Genomic DNA, 18,940 nt, shown 5'->3' with positions numbered 1-18,940 from the left:
CATTTTATTATCCCTTGATAGTCTTGATAGTCCCTTCACTTTAGGTATAGGGTCAAGGCGGCAACAGTGGGGCACTGGCTGTTATTTCAAAAGTATTTTAGATGGCATTCTATGTCTACCACTCTTTGAAAGGTCTTCCAATAGGTACTGGTCACAATCAGTTCCCTTGCATCAACAATGTAACGAACTTGTTTAGTGAGTGTTCTTTTTGTTTTGACAAAAGAAAAACTGAATTTTAAGGTAAGGTGTAGTTATGTGTGTGTTTTATCAATGAATTATTATTTTTGCTGATAAATAATGTTAATTGAGGTCATTTTGGAATATACTGCACAACGATTTACGCAAAACCATCATGTGTGGAATAAGTTAAATAGAAAAATGGCGGTTTAGTACACAGTGGCTCAAATCATTTGAGTACACAGTGGTTCATACTGAGGTAGGTACTGAACCCAGATATTAATTTATAAAATTTAACGAAATGTAAAATTTACGTTAGTTTTCCCTTTAAGATGGCTTGTCCAGCAAGGCCCCATAAAATAGGGAAACCTACAGCTCACGGCATGAAAAACAAGAGGACATGACATGAAGAGTAAGAAAAAATGTTCAAAGATGTTCAATTTTAAGACAAAAGAGTCATTTTGTCTAATGTGATATTTATTGATTGGTTAACAGGGTTATCTCAATGAATAAGGGCTGATAAAAAGCTGAAAGTTTGCATTATTTGCGAGAGCCGTGGTGGCCGAGTGGTTTGACCTATGGCCTCTCAAGCAGAGGATCGTGGGTTCAAACCCCGGCTCGCTCGCACCTCTGAGTTTTTCGAAATTCATGTGCGGAATTACATTTGAAATTTACCACGAGCTTTACGGTGAAGGAAAACATCGTGAGGAACCTGCACACAAACCTGCGAAGCAATTCAACGGTGTGTGTGAAGTTCCCAATCCGCATTGGGCCTGCGTGGGAACTACTGCCCAAGCCCTCTCATTACGAGAGGAGGCCTGTGCCCTGCAGTGGGACGTATATAGGCTGGGATGATTGCATTATTTGGGCTTTACCATAGATGATTCACTGTGAACTGAAAGCCTATTCACTGTATCCCACTCCCAGTGAACAGTGGCTCAAATTGTAAGTAACTATGTTTGTGTGATTTTTTAATGCTGTTTATTTTCCAAAATATTACCTTTTTGAACTAAATCTATTAAAATAATCAATATGCGAGTACATTAGTTACACTATGATACTAATCGTTTTACATCTTTCTAACACTCCTCCAAATCATCGGCACATCGTTCGAAAAAAAACCGGCCAAGAGCATGTCGGACACGCCCAAAATAGGGTTCCGTAGCCATTACGAAAAAAATAAATAATATTTTTCTAAGGATTTCGTATTTTGTACGGAATATTCCATATTTAGGTATATTTTCTACCTTAGGCTGCTATTTACTCTTAAAACTACTAATAATTCTCAAGAAAACTTCACCGTTATAGTTTTCCTTGTACTTAAGTTTGATATACTTACTACCATCCTGAATTTTTTCAAATTTTTCCACCCACCGGTTTAGATTTTAGAGGGGGGGACGCTCGACTTTAATGAAATTTTGCACTTTAAAGTTAAATATTTTGCAAAGAAATCACTGAATCGAAAAATCATTTTAGCAACCCCCTAATGGTTTTAAAAAACCTAACCATTGATACCTCACACTACAAGGTTGGATGAGAAAAAAAAATCACCCCCACTTTACGTCTACGGGAGGTACTCTAAAAAAATTGTTATGCTATTTTTTATTGTACCATTTTGTCGGCATAGTTTACATATATATTCGTGCTAAATTACAGCTTTCACATTACATTACAGCATTGATAGTCCCTGAGCAAAGCCGCGGACGGACAGACAGACAGACACGGCGAAACTAAGTATAAGGGGTCCGTTTTTGCCATTTTGGCTACGGAACCCTAAAAAGTGACCCACGGTTGCCGCCTTGACCCTACTTGTCTGTCTGTCTACCTAAAACAATGCACATATGTATGAATAGGTCTATATTATGTAAGTAGCTCTACGAGATTATGTGCGTCAAAATCCAACAAAATCCGTAAATCAGTACACAGTAAGCATGCGTAAAAAAAGTTAAGTAAACAACCCCTGACTCCCAAATTATATTGCTTCGTTTTGTTAGAAATTAAAGAAAATAATTTTACTAATAATCCACCAGCTAGCTTCAGATCGTTTATTGCGGCTATATTTAAAAAAACAATAGAGACGACATTACCGGGAATGTGTTTAATAAAATTCCACTTTGCGTGCTCATTTGTTTCCGGCTCGCCGCTATGACCGCTCCCGGAAAAGTGATACATTGCGGGTCCTGCTAGGTTTCTATTTCAACTTAAGGTTTCATAACCGTTAGTACCTATTCATAGTCTCATGTTAACGGTATATTAAATAAAAAGCCGTAACAGACGATGGAACGGTCCGGCCAACCGAGAGGGACGCAGCCATCTGTCACGTCACATAATATATAATAGTGATAGTACTAACGTACAGAAAGAATGGCCAATGGCCACGCTCCGCCCCGCACCGGTTCGAGTTACCCCACCCCTCAAGGGCAGATTGCAGGAAGGAAAACCGCAGGAGCAGGAAAGCAGTCGGGTGCGCAACGCGATGCGATGTATGTCGGCCGCACGGCACTAAGTTCAGGAGCAATAATTTTGCGAAATGGTAACGGTACCCTCCCTACTTCTTTTTATAAATAAATAATGATTTCGGAAATTTATCGCGATTAATATATGAAATAATTACTACCTACCGAATAATTCATTTAAGTTTGTAATCGTATATCTATTGTAATTGAAAATAATAATGCTGAAATACTCAGACAGACACCTTTTAAGTAGATTTAAATAATAATTATTATTATTGTTAGCCTATTCTGTCCCACTGCTGAGCAAAGGCCTCCCCCCAATACTTGAACTGGACTTCTTGAAGGACTGGCCCTTGTATGCAGGGGACAGAGAGCAGTGGTTTAAATAATTAGGTAAGATTAACGATTACATTTATTTGCACATCTAAGCTACACATAAGTACCTTTAAATGTCATTGGTAATAGATACTTATAGTACTAGCTAGGATTTTGCGATAGTCAGCCCTGTGTATCTTACGCACACATTGACGCGTGTACAGACGTCGTCGTGCTTATGTAGATTTAAGAACGCGTATTTTGTACGTCGTGGCCGCCGTGTGCATCTGTTAGAATGGGATATCCATACCACCATCGTACTATAACAGATAGTTGTGTCCCTCTCGGTCCGCCGGACCGTTCGATCGTCTGTTACGGCTATTACACCCATAAACAGCGGCGTCTTTAGCCTATGTAGCGCCAGTGTGCTATTATTACTTTAGCGCCATCTAGGAAGCGCGTAGTCAAAATGGAATAGGTACAAAGTGCCGCGGCTGGCGCCCCTAACACCGCTGCGCCCGTGTGCACCGCACACCCTGCACTATAAGGTAAAGACGCCTCTGCCCATAAAACTGTTTCTCAGAATCCTCCTATTGAGAAAGACTTTCTCAGAAAGACGGAAATGTGAATAGAACAAATTTAATTTAATTTATTTATTTAATTTAAATAAATTTAGGTTTTACGGTATGACCGTAAAAGTAAAAATTTGGAATTGAAATAAAAAATACAAAAAGATTCCAAAAAAACAAACTTAATTTGATTGCTTAGTAACGATAACTCTTGTCCGGGTGAGCGGTTAGTTCCAATGGAGTGCCGAAAAAGTTTCTCGATGAGGGTTACGGCATAGATGTCGTTAGCGTCACTGCTTAAGTGGCTAAATAAGAAACAAACAAGCTGAGATATGAGGTGCATAGGGAAAATTCGTGTCGGTACCGTTGACCATCAGTGGTGTAGCGGTATAGCACGCGGTACGGAATACCGAGGACCTGGGTTCGATTCCCAGTGATGGTCTTATTTTTCTGGTTTTTCTGTGCATCTATATTTCAGTTTGTATTTTCAATTTAGGTTTTACGGGATGACCGTAAAAGTAAAAATTTGGAATTGAAATAAAAAATACAAAAAGATTCCAATCCGCCAATCTTTATTATTATTAATTCGGGGAGAATGAAGATTATACTTACATCTCTTTGCTGTGAGTATATTGCTAAGTTTATGGATGTTAAACTTTTATGTTTTATTTACCTTTCTAGTTACAACGCAGCGTCACAGTTCCCATTCCATAGGGCCTATTGTACATAATGCAAGCGATACATGCCCTAGATACCGCTCTGCTTCCAGAACAGGACATGAGTCATTTACTTGATGTGAAAGCATCTCATACCACCGCTGAACATAAATGTTTATTAAATTTGGTCATGATCGCTAGTTAGTGGGCAATTAGCATCAGAATTATTTTAACCCATTGATAAGTAAATTCTACCGTACGTTAGTACATTATATCGATGTTTTAACCCCATACATTCCTGTACATAACGACATGTTTCTCTAACCGTACATTTTTTTATCTTTTACAATTTAACATCCATTTTGTTTATTTTTTTATTTTTATAAGTTAACTAGAAGAGATCCCTTTAAGGGATAGGTTCGCGTTTGTACATCTCTTTCTCTTGTTACCAATTTAATTTATTGTTCCAATTTTTAGTGCCTATTTTTTATCTCATCAATTTATAAGGTTCTTGATTTGAATATTAAACTATTATTTTTCAGAAATTTCTTTATTCTATATAAAATGGTATTACAACGGACAAACTGAAAAATATTTTTACTTACTTATACCTAACAGATAAGGCTTAATCTCAATATCGCATATATCAAAATGTACGTAAAAAAAATTGCTTCATCCGAATATGTATTTATCAACAAAACATAACAGTTGGAATTAGATGATCATTGGGTACTATTCATTCTTAATACATTTACATTACAAGTACCTAGCAACTATTAGTCTTCCCAGCACAACAATTAGACACTAGCATGCATTCGGTTATCTTTTTCGTGTTTTTTAGCCCAATTACAGCCCATTTTAGAATCCCCTATAAATCAACTCACTATAAGGCTTACTTCATAATTGCAGAGAATTTATTCGTTACTTACTCGAGAAACCACTAATGAAAAGTCAAAAGCTGGTAGTTACCAATGGCGCTGCTTCGCAAGACAACCGCTTGAGATATATTACTTTGTTTAACACAAACAGAGCTCAAAATCCAATCGGAAATATGTAGGTACTTGACCTGAAACGACCATCTTGATGTTAATTATTTATCAGGTTGCACAAGCGGCCGACAGTGGAGGCATATCTACAAAAGTATATATCAAAATGGTTAAAAATCGTTTAACACGTTTTTGTGAATGTTTGATGGCCTGAAAATTGTTTCTATGTGTATCAGTTGTAGCTAGGTAGGTATTGCGTGTCGTAACTTTTTGGATGGTCTCTAAAGGTAAGCGTCCGCATCGTACGCTTCGGACGTATCGGATTTGTTGCATTTTATAGAAATGTGCGATCCGTACAGTGCGGATCGTGGACGCACTTGTATGACTCTCTATACAAAGAATACTACAATCCGTTTGATGCGATACGTCCGAAGCGTACGATGCGGATCAGTGGACGCTTACCTTAAGAATACAAAAAAAAATACAAGTGACCCATTTCGGGAAAATAATCTTACACGTAAAATATGAATTACTTAAATCTTAACCTTATTACTTAGAATCTTTCACATTTACCATGATGATTAATCAAAAGAAGCAACAGTTATAATGGCAACATACACTATCTACAATACAATAAAAAATTAAACTTGTTTAAAGATTCCGTAGATTAGGTTAAATTTACAGTCGATATAAGAGTTAGGCCAAGCGCGCACTATGATTTGAATTTTTCCGACACGATTTTAAAATCGCGCTGTAATATATCACAGAAAATTCACTGCGCGCACGGCGCACGCGATGAAAAAGTCGACGATTTGTTTATTCTCAACATGGATTTCGTACCAGTCGCTTGTCTTGCTTATTGCTCCTTCGGAGGAGTAGAAAAAATAAAGAATAAATTATCAATATTGGACGACTCATCCTTTTACAGCTGAGACATATCAAAGGTTTTTTTTATCTCAAAAATTGAACTTCGCCTATATCCAAAAAAAAAACTTAAAAAAGCAGGTTCCACAGTTAAATGCCGAGTAATGGCGAGTAAGCGCCGCCGCGGGGTCCGGGGTGCGATTTTATTATCGCATTGCGCACGGGCAAGCAATCGCGTTGCGAGCAATCGCGGCGAAATGTGACAAATCACAATTTTAAGATCACTGCGATTTTTTTACGCATATGCGCGCACTGACATATAAACACATACGGTGCATTTTTGCGACAGAATTATCGCACGACAAAAAATCATAGTGCGCGCTTGGCCTTAAAGTTACCCTCGCCCAGTCTCTGCGAAAGTGAAAAGCAAGCATAACGATAAGTATATTCAATGTACTAATTTAAATATATGTCAAATTATAACTTTCAAGTGTAACTAAGTAAGTATAAGAACATTAACGGCCTTAAAACTTCTTTGATCTACTGCATCAGGAACAATTATATATCTATGTTTTTGAATAAGTGGGTAGTCAAATAAGATAGTAAAACGAAAGGTTGCGAATCTTGCAATGGCACATGGACAATGGAAATAGTATCACACTTGAAATTGACTGAAATTAACAACTATAAAATTAAATCCTATTTATGCCGTTAGTTAGCTAATTTGATAAATGCTGATGCTGTTACCTCGGGAATGTAGCCCGCATTTGAAAGGAAATTTATACCCAGTTTAGAGAAAATTCCCGATCCATCCGCCACAAGCTATTGGAGTCACAAACTCGAAATGCTATAGTGATTAATTTGTGGGTTTATTGGTTTTCCCGTGCGTCAATTCACCTTGTGTTTTCCGTCTGTTGACAGTTATAATTTAATACAATCAATCGGTGACGAAACAGCTACTCGATCAAATAACTGCGTTATCAGCAAGCACACTGTTCGTGACTAACACAACATGTTCTGGTTTGCATTATGGTGACTCATGAATGTGTAGGACCTATTAAAGACTCCTAGTAAAAGAAACTAGGACAGTCTAATTAGCACCGTGTACCCAAATAAGCGGATAGCGGTAATTTAGACGGCGACCTTACGAATTCGAATATAAAAGTATTAGAGTATAAGAAAAAATTATCGAATAATTTGAGACTTTCTGGCACATTGTTTTGCTTGATGTTAGAATTTTAATTCACAGCCATTACGGACTAAAAAGTAAACCAATTAACTGAATCAAGTAAAAGTTTTTTTCTTCTTTGGCTGAATAAAATAATTATGTATGTTATTTTTTTTGGCCAACTAGGAATAGAAATTTCGTGTCAATCATTAATATTTTTTAAACAAATAGGTATAAATTCGTGACATGAGATATAAAAATGTGTCAAATTTAGAGATATTAATATTCTTGTTTCTAAATCTTGCTTTGTTTTAAACTGCTGGTGTGCGATCAAGATCCTTGAAGAGAGATGATGACATCCTGTAAAAGACAAAATATTCATTAGATCAAGCTTTCAAATTATAATAATAAAAAAACTATTGCCCGCAACTTTGTCCATCTGTATCCTATGGAAACTATGCATTTTTTCAAAAATTGCCTAATTCTCTGTCTTGAGTGAAAGAATGTTTAGAATTGAATCAGTACTTTCACAAATTACTGCCTGCCAAACACACAAATAAACAAAGGACACTTCTTTATCTTCTTAATACAGATATACACAGCTTTGTATTTAAAAGAACATAGTCCAGATGAGAATAGTCTTGCCAGAACAAAGCAAGATAACACAAGTAAACAATAAAGTAAATTCTCCCATGTTCCACTAGCAATTACTATATGATTACTTATTCAAATGACAATTAAGAGGACAACCACTAACTGATTTTCGAATTAATGTTGAATCACATTTAGAAAGGCAGATGATGAATAATAAACAAAGTGTTTATTATAACTTCGGAAACTTTAGTGACAGTGTTGTAGAATGTAGTCATGTTTGCAAAATACTTACTGGCTTATCATGTGCTTGTAAATATAATGAGGAATAATGGTTATGTTTACAACGGAGGGGCTGCTATCAATTATTCTTGATATCTCTTTATCTTTCATTCCAACCACAGTAATTGTGTTTATTTCCAGTATCTGATGGTCAGTTAGCATGCCGTTGCGAGCTGCTGAGGAGTCTTTTACGAGGCCAACCACTTTTCCATCTTTGAAGTGGAAGCCCACATGTCCAATGGAGTCTTTGTGCAGGGTAATAGTCCTCTCGAATGGCCTGAAAAAGGAGTATTAAATGCATTAAAATCGCAAAATTTTAAACACAATTTTGAACAAATATGAATAAGATAATATCTGCTAATGACAAAAATAAGAATATAAATCTACCCTAAAAGCACTCAGTCACTATTGTATGAGAAGTTTTAATTAAATATCAATAGTTTTCAATTCCGTTTTTTTTTATTCTTGCATACATTTTTGAAACATTTTCTTGTTATAAATATTCTCCTGATAATCAGAAACAACAAAAAAAGAATTAGACAAATAGGAGCAGCTGTTCTGAAGTGATGCATAATCATACATGTCTTTAATTCATTTTTATTTATATCCTCCTAACGCCCAAGTCAAATTTTTGTTTTATGAACATGAAACTTTATGTCACTTCTAAGAGAGTTCAATTTCAAATTACTGGTAAGTCCTGAGGTATAGGTATAGGTATTAGTGGGCTGTTTTCCGCAACTCGACGTCTAAGTGCGCCTATTTTGCGTGATTAGGCTGTAGGCACTATTCATGCCAGCCTAGCTCCTGGAGGAAGCCTAGCAGACCCTTCACGTTGCCGGCGACTTCCTGCAGTGACCCCGGTGTTCCGAGGTGTAGTGCCCTCTGGTAAGTCCTTTATAAATAGATAATTTATTTTTAATACATACCTATCACGCACAGCCAGAGTAATTCCATTAGTAGGCGCTTTCTTCAGCAGCTCATGGCATTTATCCATGGTCATGCCAGCAAGAGCCACATTGTTGATTTCTAAGACCTGGTCTCCAAACCGGAGTCCGGCCAAAGCTGCAGGGCTGCCCGCAGCAACATAGCATACAAACACACCACTGTTCACTGAATGTAGGCGGACCCCGCATTTACCATCCTTATCCTTGCAAAGCACAACTTGTCTTATAGCTTGTGTGACAGTTGCCTTCTGTAGAGTCAGTGATTGGGATGAAATTGGTGCAATGAGATTCGTCACGGCTCCACCAGATTGAACCTATAAATTATTTTTAAGAAGAAAATGTGAGATACAGTGCTATGGGGATACACAATGCTTCACTTGATGTTTATTCTTTTTACACACAACACACAAACATCACGCCTGCATTCCCAATAGGGGTAGGCAGAGAACACTAAATGTTACCTCTTCAGAGCCACTTTTAAAAATGTAGATTTAAAGTGTGACAAAAAAGATACAATAGTGACAGGTTGCTAGCCTGTCACCTATGGTATACCTTAAAATATATTCTTTGTTGCCTCTTAAGACATCCACGGAAGAAATGGAGAGGTCTACATTATAATGAATGATAGTACAAAAGCATTTCATAATTTATAGTTTAATAGGAGAACTTACAGTTTGAACCTGATATTCGGGCATGTTGGCTGCTATCACACTCTCAGAAAATTCAAGTCCCATGTACTCCCCCAGAGCAGGGTAATAATGGCCAGTTGGGGATGGTGCGCTCGGAGCAGCCAAAGCTGGCGCTGGCGCATAGTTGTACATGGGAGGCATTTGCTGCTGAGCCATCTGAGCCCGCACCATGTTATCCACCTTCATATCCTCCAATGACGGATACAGAGACATCTTACAGCTCTGTGAACAAATCAATCAAAATGCCAATACTTTTTACCATTGCAAATGTGATGTGACCTATTTAAGGCCAAACTTAGTTCATAGGCGTTCTATTACTCCTTGAACAAAACAGTAATTAAATACGCACCTTATTGCACCACGAAAATAACGAGCAAAAAACTTGCAACGGAAATATCCAATGCGATAATAGTTGACCTTCTAACTCCCCAAAAAAGCTTCAAATAAAGATTTAATAATATTTGAAAGGGTTTTAACAGGAAACTACAATGCTGTGGAAAGCCCACCCTGAGTCACAGCTATCTAACGTACAACGTCGCAACCTAAACTATAAACATAAATGAAATACAATAGACAGTCTGACACTGACAGTCTGACCTGCAAGGCTACTACGAAACTCTAAAATCGAAGTTGGTATCGTACCATCCCTCTCACTCTCATATTAAATAATATAAGCGTCAGTGAGACGGTACGATACGAACTTCGATTTTCGAGTTTCGTGGTAGCCCAGCTGGAAATGTCAACTTCAAGTAGTTCTAGTGTCAAATTTCTTCTTTTTTTTCATTTATTCCCTCTGCGAAAACTTAAGGGGCTTTAGTCAATACTGCCTAGTTTTTGGAAAAAGCCTAAGACAACACATTTTTTCTGACGCGGTGAAATCCTTACTTTATTTATTGTTGAACCTATTTTGTGACTCCAACAAGATGGAGCGACGACTTGGTTAAGATCGCGGGATCGCGGTGGATGCGGAAAGCACAAGACTGGTCTGAGTGGAAAGCCTTGGGGGAGGCCTATGTCCAGCAGTGGACGTCTTTCGGCTGACATGATGATGATGATGATGAAACACGTCCAATTTTTTATATAAAAGAATTAAATAAATAAAGGAATAAGAAAATACAAAATATCCATAGGACTAAAACTAGAATTAAATTAATATAACTAAGTTTAATTAAAAAAGAGAGGTGGGCTTTTTGGCATGGTGCCCTGCCCATCACGCAGGCAGCATTCCCGCGTTGAACTACGATTGCGGACTAAACCTATCGCTGAGCTCCCTATGTAGCTCCAGCGCACCCTTACCCCAAGGACCTAGTCTCGCCACCGAAAGCAAAGAAATGATATTGGGCGCCGAGACAGCTATATTTTGTGTGCGTTCCCGGGCGTCTGCCGCCGCCCCCGCACGTTTTGTAGTTGCTGCTAGGTAGGTCGCCGCCAGGGTGTCTGTACAGGTAGCGTCCCACATCAGCGCACGGCCAGTCTTCCAGGGTATCAACGACATTCCGTCAGGGCGCTTGCCATCGCTCAGTACAATCTAGGGCTCCAGAGCGGCGGGAACGTTGGCACTAACGAGCGCCCTTCTGAGAATGTCGTTGAGAGCGGCGTGGCGGGACAGGCGGCCGGCGCCCGAGCAGGAGAGGCCATGGTGGCCGAGACGGTCCACTGGAGCCCCACAAAAAACACAGTTGTGACTTTCGCAGATGCCAACTCCCAGCCGGAGACCAGCAGCTATGCGTATGGGTCGATAAAAGTTCCAGTGTTGGGCGAGGGGTATAGTTGTGTAATTTTGTTCTAGTCTATTATGATAATCATCAATTTCAATGACACAAAGTTGACATTGACAGCTAAAATGACAGTTCAAGCCGTTCATTCATTGTCTGTCAGTCACTGTTTACGAGATGAGAATTTTATCATAGGATTTCGGAGTAGAAAATATAGTTTTATTATTTAGTTTAGTGTTACAGAATTGAACAGAAAAATAAAATAAGTATATATCATTTAGTACAGTGTATCATGGAAGCTACTTCTAAAACCCGTACGCCTAGGTAAGAACTCGATCGAAGCCGTATTTTCCAGTTTAAAATTTATCGCATTATAGTTTGGTAACAGTGGGACTTGAGAGAATTATTTGTTTTCAGCCGTTGCCGTGAGTGGGAGCGTCAAAGACGTAATAAATTTAATGACGCTATAACGAGACTTGGTGAAGCTGTGCGAGCCATCCACAAAGTCAATGATTCTAACGAGAAAGACACAGAAAATGTACAACTACCTAAAATTGAAATTGTTCAAAAAGCCATAGTATGCCTTACTAACTGTGCACAAGAAAAAACACAACTGAGTAAGTCCAATGGAGAGGTAACCCTTTAACATTTGATTCAAAATGCTGCATATCCACCATAGTTGTACACAGAAGTCGATTGGTGACCAAAAGGAAAGTTGCACTAAGTGACGCTAGATTAATGGAGACTACTGGTGAATCCAATAGAAAGTTTCGAAGTAGTTACAAAATTATGATTTTTGTCCTCACAAGATTTCGTGATGTTTTCCTGATGTCAAGAAATTTTGGATGTTTTATGCAGTTTATGTTTTATGATCTCGTCCTTAGTGTTAATAATTTCTTGACAAAACAGATTTCTTATCAATTTCATGACTGGACATCTTTTTGAGAAATACTCATATTTATAATTTTATATGTTTTAATGTGTATTTGGGCACAAAAAGTTCAATTGAACTTAGATCTTAACAAACTTATATCTAACATTAACCATAAAGATGCCACTGTTAGATAATACATAAAAATTAAAGTGGGTTGGTGTATCCACATTTGTACAAAATATTCTAAACAAAATTAGAGAGGAAGTCGAATAATTTTATACTAAACTAATAAAATGAAGTTAACCATTAACTAAACCTAAAAGAGAAGCCTTAAATCTAAGCAGAGAAGCATTAAATACCTACTTCTGCTTCAGAAAATGATCTAGTGTAGATTATTTATATCTTTATTAATTGAACTATTCTAATTTCCCAATAGTATATTCAGCAGTTTGTTATTATCACCTATTGATTTGTACTTTATAAGTACTGGCTGTAGTACTGCCTGTGACTTTGTGAAGAATTTATTTATCAGTATCCTATCCATAACTTTTGAACTAATTATAACTTTAATCCTAGATTTAACTTAGATTAGATTGCTCATTCAAGGGGCATTAGATTTTTCAGGACATTGATTGGAGAAGAAAGAGACTATATACTTACTTTGTTTGTTTATGAGCTTGCCTCCTGAACTACTAAACCAATAAAAAAAATATATATGCTTTATTTTGGATTTTTTAATTACTTTGAACATGTAAAGTGTGACATTACATTTGGATTACATTTATCTCTAATAGATTTTGGTATCATTTCATTAGTAATCACACTAAACACTTCTATTAACAGTTGTTAACCAACATTGCAACTGTTAGGTACATTATTGAAAATGTGTGATTTTACCTACAAATAAATAATAAGTCAGGAAGCAAACTTGGAACCAATTCCACACAAAAAGTGGCCATACTTTAACCGAAACAACTTATCATTCAAAAATGAATCATTTTCGAGGTTGCAAGTAGCCCTGCTTGTTGATTGGTTAAAATTCAGGGACAAAGCAGGGATTGGTTGAAATGACGCATAGAACACTATTTTAAGCCCTGCCTACAATACAATACAATAACTCTTTATTGTACACCAGAAATAGTAAGCGATACAGAAAACAGGTACACAGAGAAAATTACAAGGTAAGCAATAGGCGTTCTTATCGCTTAAGAGCGATCTCTTCCAGGCAACCTTTTCACAGAAAGAAGGAAGGACTAGTTCACAGCAGGTGGTGCATTAACATTAGATCAGAAAAATTAAAATGCAACAAAAACACATCTACACATACACATCCTACTAGGACATGTAAGGCCATTTTTACAACGCAGTTACAATTCCTGGCTTATTATTTATTTGTAGGATTTTACCCAAGATTTAAAGTTGGACTTACCCTATTTGATACCAGTCTCATCTTGACAACAATTAAAATCAGGCTTAACTGCTGATATTATTGATAACATGGCAAAATTTTAGACTTCAGCCCTTTTTAGTAGAGACCGAAAAGTTGGTTAATTATTTCATTAGACACTATTTGACATTGACTTTTTCCGGAAATTAATTTCAGAGGCAGAAATTCTTGCATTGCAAGTAAAAATAGAAGCAGCGAGCATTAATAAAACAACCAAAAAAGATGCGTCAACACAGGCACATATAAGTTTTATTAAAAAAAATCAAAGTAAGTTTTCTGTGTATAAAATTTATATTGGTTCAATATATAACATATTTTTGCACTTGACTCTAGCACAAACACTGAATCCTACAATTTAACTGTGAAAAATAATATCATTGGGCTTTACAGATGAAAAATATCTTAAATTATTAATGCTGAAGAAATCAAAACGGAATGCCCTTAAAGAAAAATCTGTGCTTACTACAAATGCCACTGTTGAATCGGAAGCAAAGAAAGGAAGCAAATATTTAGTAAATAATGTTACACCTCCAAAAATTCTGCCTAAATGTGACATAATGGCAAAAAAAAGTAAGTACTTACATTAACATACCTACATTTAAAGAAAAAACAGTTTGCAGAATTGTCACTTATTATTGATTTTCACTAATTTGTTTTTTTTTTAACTATTCTAGGAACAGAAAATACAATCGTTGTCTTGCCAGCAGCTCCATACCTGTTTCCTCAAAGGCCATTGTTCTTACCAGCTGTACCACCTGCATTTGTTATAGTTGATCCGAACATGCAAACACTAAACAAGCCATCTGTACCTGTAGTCAATAGAACTGTTGGAGATACAACAAAAACCACAATGGTTAATATTTTGCCAATATCTGCATATTCTCGACCTTTGTCTGCATCAAAAGCGAAAAAAACAAATATGAAAGTGAAATGCAACATTCAAAAGAAATATAAAAAAAAATCTAAAACAACATCAACTGTCAAGGAACCTGCTGCAGTTGATACTGAGATTAGCATGACCAATGAATCGTCAAAAGACAAAAAAAAAGATGTTGAAATGTTGGTCCCTGACAAATCAAAAGAAGTTTTGGTATCTAACACATCATCACAATGTGTTATAACACCACCCAAAACTGTAACCCAAACGAAAACTGACAATAATGCTCACACTAATAAAGAGAATGATGAGGTTGTATCTAAAAATAAAGAAACTATTGATAGCTCAAAAGTAATGGAAACCTCAAACAACAATTCTGCAGAAATTACTGAAAATGTTGACATTAATCAAAAATCTCTTCCACTTACTCAGACAAATCAGAGTGAAATACATAAAGAAGTCAACATATGTATCAAAACAACATCAGTAGAGGATAAAGACAAAGAAAATAAATTACCAAATATTTTAGATACTGCTTTATGTGAGAATGGAGTGGATGGTGGGAATGCACGGCTTGAACTAGCAGAGGAGTTCCTAGCTGCGTCTCCTACGGCTGCTTTCCTCATGTCGTTTCCGCTTGTCAGTGGTAATCGGGCTGATAGCCCTGCAGACGACACATCTAACGCAATCCAACCTAATATCAAAGAAAACGCTACAGCACAATTAGCAATACCACCCCCTTCTACTGATACATACTTTGAAAAACCTAACTCTACTGATATTAAAACCAAAGCAATACTTAAACAACTACCTGCTTCATCTAATACATCAAATAAACAACCATCACAGCACAAATATGTTGATAACAATGCTATCAACAAGCCAGCTGAAATCAAGTCATCAAATTCAATACCAATAACAAATGTCTCCACTGACAACCCATTCCTGAGTCTAACAATGCCATCAATAATCATAACGACGACTCAACCCGATACATTCACCCTGGACTTCGACTGCAGTATGAGTAAAACTGTACCTAGTCAGTCATCTAGTTATGTAACTAGCAGTAATTTGTTTTACAAAAGTGATCCATTCAGTAATGTTAAAAGTACTATCTACAGCACAAGCAGTATAGCATCAGGGCACGAATTTAACACCCTTGGGTTATATCCTTGTGCAATGGAGAAATATAGTAAAAACAAATCAGATTACACTAATGTCGAAGATAACCTCATGAAGATTGGATCTTCAAGGTTAACATACGATATTGATCTTGGTTGGTCGCATAAAGGATTCGATTTTGTCAACTGTTCTACTAATGCTAATTCATTTAGTAAAGATATATTGACTACCGCAACCGCACCTTCATACTCGTCAACTTACAACCCATTTAACCCAGAATTCCATGTTCCTTTAGTCTCAAGCTCAAATAAGAAAGACACCACAAACAAACCAATTTCTTCATTTGCGGACACTATAACGAGTTTTTACTCGGCACCACAACCTACAAACCTGTGGTCAGAGGAAATGTGTTTTTACAATAACAGTAGCGCTCCTAAAACGTTACCCAACAAACATCAGAATTATCTGCATCTGGACCATGCCCAACCAAACAGTTCCATCAAGCCAATCCTAACTAAACAGTACGATAGTAAACCAGATGCGGGTTTGGGCAATGTTGTGAAGCCTCCAAATGAGACCATTAGGCAACAAATACCTGATAAATATCACAAGAAGTCGCCAAGTAAAATGCACATCAATTGGATGACGTCTGAGCTGAGACCAATGCAGAATAATTGTAACCCATCCAATACGGGAATGAAGGATACTCACAAACAGGCATACGTCCAAGTGGAGCACAATGCTAAGAAACAAGAACACAACGAGGGAAATTATTTCCCTATTACTATGCATAATTTCCCAACTCAACCACCTCAGGAAGATTTCCAGGTTTGGCCGTCGACGAGACCTCTTGGAACAACAGAGATAAGCATTGAGCCGCCTCCTATTAATCTACCGACTTTGGTAGGCGATTTAGCACTAGGTCCACATGACAAAAAAAAGAACGCAGACATAACGAACAGAGTTGGAGCCCAAACTGATATTCAGAACTGCAGTAATTTCTTATCCGTTACGCAGTTGATGAATCGTTCTTCTGATAATTCGACTTCGCGATACCATGGATCCAATACTGAAGCACCAAAACCCGTTCCAGCTAAACAGACTAATACACAATTTCCTAATGACAGTAGCCGTAAAACAATGACAACACGCATCGAGACCAATATACCTCAACCATGTTATGTTTTCAATGACTTAAAACCAATTAACTCCTACGAAAATATGGGCCAATTTTCACAATCAAAATCAAAGGCTAACAAAAACGATAAAAGTGCCAAAGTACATAAACATAGCTACTCAGCTGAAGCCTTGATACGAAGTGGTACTTGCACACAAAAAGTCCAAGACCAAATTGGTCCTAAATTCATGACACCATCTCAGAAATACAGCGACTTTAATACAACGCAAGACACTAGCGTGGCACAAGTATCTCACTTTCCTCCCATACTTGATTATTCTGATAACAGCTTCAGTGGACAACAATTTTCTGGTACGACTTTATATAACTCAACTACGAATACCATATCGAATTCATTTTACTCTAACTTTATGTCATCAAGTGCAAATATAATGTCGGGAAGTTATGCGAGTGCGCCCTTTACGGGTGATTTCATGGATTACAATCAACCCGAGTGCAATTACAACAACAATAAATATGAGGAGTTTAAAATGCGGAGTAATTCATCAGTCTTCCAAGATAAAGTACCTTCCAATTACAAGAGCTCAAGAAGAGACTCAGGAGCAAAACATAAACTCGAATGCTCTAAAAAAGAATCTAGTAAGAAGTATCAAAATAAGCGAGCTAAATTGAGTAACGAGGTCGAGGAGTGGAGCGACTCGTCTAATTTGTTTTGGCAAAACAAGGGTCAAAACAAAAAGCATCCGAACTTAATGTCTGAAGAGTTTACATTCGCGAACTACGTTGGAAATCAGATGGCACCACAGTACCAGCATGAGCTATTTAACAGCCACCTAGTGGGAGGCATGCAACCGGGCCCTGGCGGTGACCGCTCGCTTGCCAGCTTCCCCGCCACTTCACGCGCCAACTTCAACCTCAGCACTATATTCCCGGAGATAACAATGGTAAGTTAATTTCACTTTCGGGTCAGTTGTACAACCAAGTCAAACCCCATCAACAATACCAACACTCTTTAGCTGCAGTGGCCTCTGGTAAGTGAGGGCTGCGGACGCAGGACAACTATTGCACTAGTTTGTTTACCATTTTATGACATATCTCAGACATAGTCCAAGTTACACTATTGTCTGTCGTCAGTATCTGGATATCAACAAAGATCACTTGTTTTTAAACAGTCCTTCTTTATTTAGAGAAGAATAATAGACTGGTAGTCATACGTCATAGTCTCTGTCTGTCTGGGTCTGTAGATTCTGTAGCTTACTGTTAGAGCTACAGAATTTTGAACATTGTCATCCGGTGTAATTCTAAAAACACATTTATTTTGTTTCAGAAAGTGCAGTAATGAAAAGAGTTCCGAGGCTATTACTCCACCCAACAAATGATGTTTAAATAAAATCTTATTTTGGTTGTATCAGCCAATTTAGTATACGCACCAAACTATGTAACTGTGATTTAATATAACTATTAATGGATAAATATTTAAATAAAATGTTTGTAAAGTTGGCCCTTTTGTTTATCTCACAGGGTGCCCACATAGTCCACCTCACGAGAAGCAGTGTATGTCCACGTAGTGAGCGAGCATTCTTTATCTTACCTAATGTATGTATCCATAGTCTAGAATCTATAACTATTTAGCCTGCATAGCCTGAGCCTGACCAGATTTGATCCATCTACGTAGATGACATTATTGTTTCAAACTGAAACACCGAAGACATAGAACACAAAAAATATTAGGAATTTATGATATTTCGCAACATGCTGTCTCCGTTTTCGATCGTGCTGAAAATAATCCTACTAATATTATAAATGCGAAAGTTTGTGTGTGTGTGTGTGTGTGTGTATGTTTGTTACTCCTTCACGCTAAAACGGCCGGAAGCCGTGGTGGTCTAGTGGTTTGACCTATCGCCTCTGAAGTAGAGGATCGTGGGTTCAAACCCCGGCTCGCACCTCGTGAGTTTTTCGAACGACCACGAGCTTTACGCTGAAGGAAAACACCGTGAGGAAACCTGCACAAACCTGCGAAGCAATTCAATAGTGTGTGTGAAGTTCCCAATCCGCAATGGGCCCGCGTGG

At 37.5% G+C, this 18,940-nt stretch overlaps 2 protein-coding genes across 2 annotated transcripts; one reads left to right on the top strand and one right to left on the bottom strand.

Annotated features, from left to right (window-relative positions):
- Positions 1 to 4,072: 4,072 nt before the first annotated feature.
- LOC141428198 (syntenin-1-like) lies at positions 4,073 to 10,262 on the bottom strand. Its single transcript, XM_074088026.1, has 5 exons — positions 10,047 to 10,262; positions 9,680 to 9,919; positions 8,991 to 9,322; positions 8,078 to 8,341; positions 4,073 to 7,551 (listed from the first exon to the last, which is right to left on the bottom strand). The coding sequence occupies exons 2-5, from the start codon at positions 9,908 to 9,910 to the stop codon at positions 7,503 to 7,505; spliced, it is 876 nt and encodes a 291-aa protein (XP_073944127.1). The 5' UTR covers positions 9,911 to 9,919; positions 10,047 to 10,262; the 3' UTR covers positions 4,073 to 7,502.
- A 1,309-nt stretch (positions 10,263 to 11,571) lies between these two features.
- On the top strand, positions 11,572 to 18,341 carry LOC141428197 (uncharacterized). The gene is made up of 6 exons (XM_074088025.1): positions 11,572 to 11,736; positions 11,830 to 12,029; positions 13,890 to 14,000; positions 14,124 to 14,303; positions 14,408 to 17,814; positions 18,198 to 18,341. Exons 1-6 carry the CDS (start codon positions 11,705 to 11,707, stop codon positions 18,207 to 18,209), a joined length of 3,942 nt encoding a protein of 1,313 aa, XP_073944126.1. The 5' UTR covers positions 11,572 to 11,704; the 3' UTR covers positions 18,210 to 18,341.
- The last annotated feature ends 599 nt before the right edge of the window (positions 18,342 to 18,940 follow it).

This window comes from Choristoneura fumiferana, chromosome 5 (assembly GCF_025370935.1).
Source record: "Choristoneura fumiferana chromosome 5, NRCan_CFum_1, whole genome shotgun sequence".
NCBI classification, from domain to species: domain Eukaryota; kingdom Metazoa; phylum Arthropoda; class Insecta; order Lepidoptera; family Tortricidae; genus Choristoneura; species Choristoneura fumiferana.
Note: the sequence above shows the minus strand (reverse complement) of the source record. Positions and strands in the feature narration are given on the sequence as shown.

What these genes read in the sequence shown, in the direction of transcription:
- LOC141428198 (XM_074088026.1), bottom strand. Translation starts at nt 9,910, where the DNA reads ATGTCTCTGTATCCGTCATTGGAGGATATGAAGGTGGATAACATGGTG. An exon ending in ACTCTGGCTGTGCGTGATAG is followed by an intron (nt 8,342 to 8,990) that starts GTATGTATTAAA and finishes CTCCTTTTTCAG; the next exon opens with GCCATTCGAGAGGACTATTA. An exon ending in TACAAGCACATGATAAGCCA is followed by an intron (nt 7,552 to 8,077) that starts GTAAGTATTTTG and finishes TGTCTTTTACAG; the next exon opens with GATGTCATCATCTCTCTTCA.
- LOC141428197 (XM_074088025.1), top strand. Translation starts at nt 11,705, where the DNA reads ATGGAAGCTACTTCTAAAACCCGTACGCCTAG. An exon ending in TCTAAAACCCGTACGCCTAG is followed by an intron (nt 11,737 to 11,829) that starts GTAAGAACTCGA and finishes ATTTGTTTTCAG; the next exon opens with CCGTTGCCGTGAGTGGGAGC. An exon ending in ACAAGAAAAAACACAACTGA is followed by an intron (nt 12,030 to 13,889) that starts GTAAGTCCAATG and finishes AATTAATTTCAG; the next exon opens with AGGCAGAAATTCTTGCATTG.